Below are 6,000 nucleotides of genomic sequence, written 5' to 3'. Positions count from 1 at the left end.
GGTGGACGGTGCTGGGCGGCCGGACGGAGCGGCGGGCCGGGTGTCACCCTCTTAGCGCTGGCAACTGACGGCCGGACGTAGCGGCTGGGACGGCCGGACGGAGCGGCTGCCGTATGGAGCGGCTGGGGCTGCCAGACGTAGCGGCTGGGCGCTGTGGCGGGCGGATGTATGAGCGGCGGGAGCGGCATAACAAAACTGACCCACATAGCGGGGCGGCAGCCTGCGCTGACCGCCCCGTTCCCCAGCCTACCTTGCTCTGTATCTTCCGATCATGGCTGCGACGGGGCTTCTATGTGTAAGCTGCGATCCAGCTCTCCAGTCATGGCTGCGATCCAGCTCTCCAGTCATGGCTGCGACGGGCTTCTATCTGTAAGCTCCGTCCAGCTGTTGCAGTAGGCAGTGGGCTGCCTGTGAGGGTGCTCTTTGTGAGGACCGACACGCCATGCGCTGCCCGTGCAGCGGCACTATCCCGGACCCATGTTTTTCCAGAAACTGGGAAGGGATGTGCTATTGAAAAAAGTAAAAATTAATAAAATCTTCCACAAAGTGTGGGAACTCCCACAAGCCGATGTTAGTGCTTTGAGCACAGAAAAAACACTGAGGTCGTACACTGAGGTACTCTGGGATATGGAGGGGTGGAGAGTTCTAAATTTAAATATTCAGTGCCTTTGTTTCTGCTACGCCGTCCATATCCCAAGAGTACTCCAGTGACCCCTAGTGGATGAAAAAGAAACAATGTTTGCAGTATGTCAGGGCACGTTATCTTGCCGAGAGAGACCACTGCCATCAGGGAATATCGTTGCTAGGAAGGCATGTACTTGGTCTGCAACTATGTTTAGGTAGCTGGTACATGTCAAAGTAACATCCACAGCAATGCCAGGACCCAAGGTTTTCCAGCAGAACATGGTCAGCGGCACAACACTGCCTCCACCAGCTTGCCTTCTTCCCATAGTGCATCCTGGTGCCATCTCTTCCCCAGGTAAATGGCACACACACTCCTCAAACCACATGATGTAAAAAAGTGTGATCCATCAGACCAGGTCGCCTTCTTCCATTGACCCTTAGTACAGTTCTGATGCTCACATGCCCACTGTAGGTGCTTTAGGCGGCGGACTGGGTCAGCATGGCACTGTGGACTGGTCTGCAGCACTGTGTGTTCTGACATCTTTCCATCATAGCCAACATGTTCTGCTGTGGGATAAGACCAGGCAGCCTAGTCTTCGCTCCCAATGTACATCAATGAGCCTCAACTGAGCGTCCACTTGCTGCCTAATGTATCCCAACCCCTTAGCAGGTGCCATTGTAATGAGATGATCAATGTGTTTCACTTCGTCTTTCAGTGGTTTTAATGTCAGCTCTGATGAGGGACTTGGCCCCTTATCGGTCCATCTACAACTATAGTGGTTATATATCCACTCCTCCTGTTACATGAAGCCCTCTCTTCCGCAGAGTTTTCATTTATTCTGGGCAACCAAATATTAGATAATCTCCTGAATTTACTAACAAAGTTCTGTTCTATAGGGTCTAGAGCCATCTCAGAGTCAAATTTGGATGCAGAGCCTGGAGACACAGCACTGGAATGTCAGCAGATGAAGCTCATTGAGCTCTGGTCTGGCTCTTGGGACTTTCAGGAGGCTTCTCTCCTCGTGTTCGTCAAAGCGCTTTGGCGTATACAGGGATTACTCGTATACAAATATGAATACTCATCTGCAGTGACTGAGCACAGCACCCCCCCCCCCCCCCCAAATAGATATACTTGAACTGACAAAGCACTTTAATTAAAGTGACAGAGCCGGAGAAAATACTCTTTTTATTTGTCAGAAAAGGACAAAAAAAAACAAAAACAAAACGAAATATAAAGCGGCTAGAGAGCTTCAGGGTGGGAAAAAAAAAAATATATAGTAAGACTCTGATCTTGAACATAGATGGGGAATATTTGAATACTGAATTCCCTAATTATTCAAAAGAGCCTCAATAATTGTTCACCCGCTTGACCTAGGCAAAGGGGGTTAAATATTTTAAATTTGATGTCACTGGGTCCTATTAATAGGTGATGAGAGAATCAGGGGTTCCGAGCTGTGGTTGTCCCCTCTGAATGGGAATCTCTTGTATTTTGGGCATCGTTATTCCGAGTCTGAGGTCTCTCCCAGGATCTAGGAGTCCAGCGTGAAGTATCCGGAGGAAGGGCCTGTGGATAAAAATAAAATAAAATAAGAATTTACTTACCGATAATTCTATTTCTCGTAGTCCGTAGTGGATGCTGGGGACTCCGTAAGGACCATGGGGGGATAGCGGCTCCGCAGGAGACTGGGCACATCTAAAGAAAGCTTTAGGACTATCTGGTGTGCACTGGCTCCTCCCCCTATGACCCTCCTCCAAGCCTCAGTTAGGATACTGTGCCCGGACGAGCGTACACAATAAGGAAGGATTTTGAATCCCGGGTAAGACTCATACCAGCCACACCAATCACACTGTACAACTTGTGATCTGAACCCAGTTAACAGCATGATAACAGAGGAGCCTCTAGAAAAGATGGCTCACTACAGCAATAACCCGATTTTTTGGTAACAATAACTATGTACCAGTATTGCAGACAATCCGCACTTGGGATGGGCGCCCAGCATCCACTACGGACTACGAGAAATAGAATTATCGGTAAGTAAATTCTTATTTTCTCTAACGTCCTAAGTGGATGCTGGGGACTCCGTAAGGACCATGGGGATTATACCAAAGCTCCCAAACGGGCGGGAGAGTGCGGATGACTCTGCAGCACCAATTGAGAGAACTCCAGGTCCTCCTCAGCCAGGGTATCAATTTTGTAGAATTTTACAAACGTATTTGCTCCTGACCAAGTAGCTGCTCGGCAAAGTTGTAAAGCCGAGACCCCTCGGGCAGCCGCCCAAGATGAGCCCACCTTCCTTGTGGAGTGGGCATTTACAGATTTTTGGCTGTGGCAGGCCTGCCACAGAATGTGCAAGCTGAATTGTACTACAAATCCAACGAGCAATAGTCTGCTTAGAAGCAGGAGCACCCAGCTTGTTGGGTGCATACAGGATAAACAGCGAGTCAGATTTTTTGACTCCAGCCGTCCTGGAAACATATATTTTCAGGGCCCTGACAACGTCTAGCAACTTGGAGTCCTCCAAGTCCCTAGTAGCCGCAGGCACCACAATAGGTTGGTTCAGGTGAAACGCTGAAACCACCTTAGGGAGAAACTGAGGACGAGTCCTCAATTCCGCCCTGTCCGAATGGAAAATCAGATAAGGGCTTTTACAGGATAAAGCCGCCAATTCTGACACGCGCCTGGCCCAGGCCAGGGCCAACAGCATGACCACTTTCCATGCGAGATATTTTAACTCCACAGATTTAAGTGGTTCAAACCAATGTGACTTTTGGAACCCAAAAAACTACATTGAGATCCCAAAGTGCCACTGGAGGCACAAAAGGAGGCTGTATATGCAGTACCCCTTTTACAAACGTCTGAACTTCAGGGACTGAAGCTAGTTCTTTTTGGAAGAAAATTGACAGGGCCGAAATTTGAACCTTAATGGACCCCAATTTCAGGCCCATAGACACTCCTGTTTGCAGGAAATGTAGGAATCGACCCAGTTGAATTTCCTCCGTCGGGCCTTACTGGCCTCGCACCACGCAACATATTTTCGCCAAATGCGGTGATAATGTTTTGCGGTTACATCCTTCCTGGCTTTGATCAGGATAGGGATGACTTCATCCGGAATGCCTTTTTTCCTTCAGGATCCGGCGTTCAACCGCCATGCCGTCAAACGCAGCCGCGGTAAGTCTTGGAACAGACAGGGTCCTTGTTGGAGCAGGTCCCTTCTTAGAGGTAGAGGCCACGGATCCTCCGTGAGCATCTCTTGAAGTTCCGGTTACCAAGTCCTTCTTGGCCAATCCGGAGCCACGAATATAGTGCTTACTCCTCTCCATCTTATCAATCTCAGTACCTTGGGTATGAGAGGCAGAGGAGGGAACACATACACTGACTGGTACACCCACAGTGTTACCAGAGCGTCTACAGCTATTGCCTGAGGGTCCCCTTGACCTGGCGCAATACCTGTCGAGTTTTTCCCAACGGTTTATAATCATGTGGAAGACTTCTGGGTGAAGTCCCCACTCTCCCGGGTGGAGGTCGTGCTGAGGAAGTCTGCTTCCCAGTTGTCCACTCCCGGAATGAATACTGCTGACAGTGCTATCACATGATTTTCCGCCCAGCGAAGAATCCTTGCAGCTTCTGCCATTGCCCTCCTGCTTCTTGTGCCACCCTGTCTGTTTACGTGGGTGACTGCCGTGATGTTGTCCGACTGGATCAACACCGGCTGACCTTGAAGCAGAGGTCTTGCTAAGCTTAGAGCATTGTAAATGGCCCTTAGCTTCAGGATATTTATGTGAAGTGATGTCTCCAGGCTTGACCATAAGCCCTGGATATTCCTTCCCTGTGTGACTGCTCCCCAGCCTCGCAGGCTGGCATCCGGGGTCACCAGGACCCAGTCCTGAATGCCGAATCTGCGGCCCTCTAGAAGATGAGCACTCTGCAACCACCACAGGAGGGACACCCTTGTCCTTGGTGACAGGGTTATCCGCTGATGCATCTGAAGATGCGACCCGGACCATTTGTCCAGCAGGTCCCACTGGAAAGTTCTTGCGTGGAATCTGCCGAATGGGATTGCTTCGTAGGAAGCCACCATTTTACCCAGAACCCTTGTGCATTGATGCACTGAGACTTGGCTCGGTTTTAGGAGGTTCCTGACTAGCTCGGATAACTCCCTGTCTTTCCCCTCCGGGAGAAACACCTTTTTCTGGACTGTGTCCAGGATCATCCCTAGGAACCGAAGACAAGTCGTCGGAACCAGCTGCGATTTTGGAATATTGAGAATCCAATCGTGCTGCCGCAACACTACCTGAGATAGTGCTACACCGACCTCCAACTGTTCCCTGGATCTTACCCTTATCAGGGAATCGTCCAAGTAAGGGATAACTAAAATTCCCTTCCTTCGAAGGAATATCATCATTTCGGCCATTACCTTGGTAAAGACCCGGGGTGCCGTGGACCATCCATACGGCAGCGTCTGAACTGATAGTGACAGTTCTGTACCATAAACCTGAGGTACCCTTGGTAAGAAGGGTAAATTTTGACATGAAGGTAAGCATCCTTGATGTCCCGAGACATCATGTAGTCCCCTTCTTCCAGGTTCGCAATCACTGCTCTGAGTGACTCAATCTTGAATTTGAACCTCTGTATGTAAGTGTCCAAAGATTTTAGATTTAGAATCGGTCTCACCGAGCCGTCCGGCTTCGGTACCACAACAGTGTGGAATAATACCCCGTTCCCTGTTGCAGGAGGGGTACCTTGATTATCACCTGCTGGGAATACAGCTTGTGAATGGCTTCCAAAACTGTCCCTGTCAGAAGGAGACATCGGTAAAGCCGACTTTAGGAAAACGGCGAGGGGGAGACGTCTCGAATTCTAATTTGTACCCCTGAGATATCACCTGAAGGATCCAGGGGTCTACTTGCGAGTGAGCCCACTGCGCGCTGAAATTCATTGAGACGGGCCCCCCACCGTGCCTGATTCTGCTTGTAAAGCCCCAGCGTCATACTGAGGGCTTGGCAGAGGCGGGAGAGGGTTTCTGTTCCTGGGAACTGGCTGATTTCTGCAGCCTTTTTCCTCTCCCTCTGTCACGGGGCAGAAATGAGGAACATTTTGCCCGCTTGTCCACGAAAAGACTGCGCCTGATAATACGGCGTCTTCTCATGTTGAGAGGCGACCTGGGGTACAAACGTGGATTTCCCAGCTGTTGCCGTGGCCACCAGGTCTGAAAGACCGACCCCAAATAACTCCTCCCCTTATTAAGGCAATACTTCCAAATGCCGTTTGGAATACGCATCACCTGACCACTGACGTGTCCATAACCCTCTACTGGTAGAAATGGACAACGCACTTAGACTTGATGCCAGTCGGCAAATATTCCGCTGTGCATCACG

At 50.0% G+C, this 6,000-nt stretch overlaps 1 protein-coding gene across 2 annotated transcripts in view; it reads right to left on the bottom strand.

Annotated features, from left to right (window-relative positions):
• Positions 1-1,793: 1,793 nt before the first annotated feature.
• PRRC2A (proline rich coiled-coil 2A) overlaps positions 1,794-6,000 on the bottom strand; it is a 173,604-nt gene continuing 169,397 nt past the window's right edge. For both annotated transcript variants that reach the window (XM_063938097.1, XM_063938098.1), the window contains exon 32: positions 1,794-2,188. In XM_063938097.1, coding sequence (XP_063794167.1) covers positions 2,063-2,188 — 126 coding nt within the window. In that variant the 3' untranslated portion in view covers positions 1,794-2,062. The remainder of the gene's footprint in view (positions 2,189-6,000) is intronic.

The sequence above is a fragment of the Pseudophryne corroboree genome, chromosome 8, assembly GCF_028390025.1.
Source record: "Pseudophryne corroboree isolate aPseCor3 chromosome 8, aPseCor3.hap2, whole genome shotgun sequence".
Taxonomy (NCBI): domain Eukaryota; kingdom Metazoa; phylum Chordata; class Amphibia; order Anura; family Myobatrachidae; genus Pseudophryne; species Pseudophryne corroboree.
Note: the sequence above shows the minus strand (reverse complement) of the source record. Positions and strands in the feature narration are given on the sequence as shown.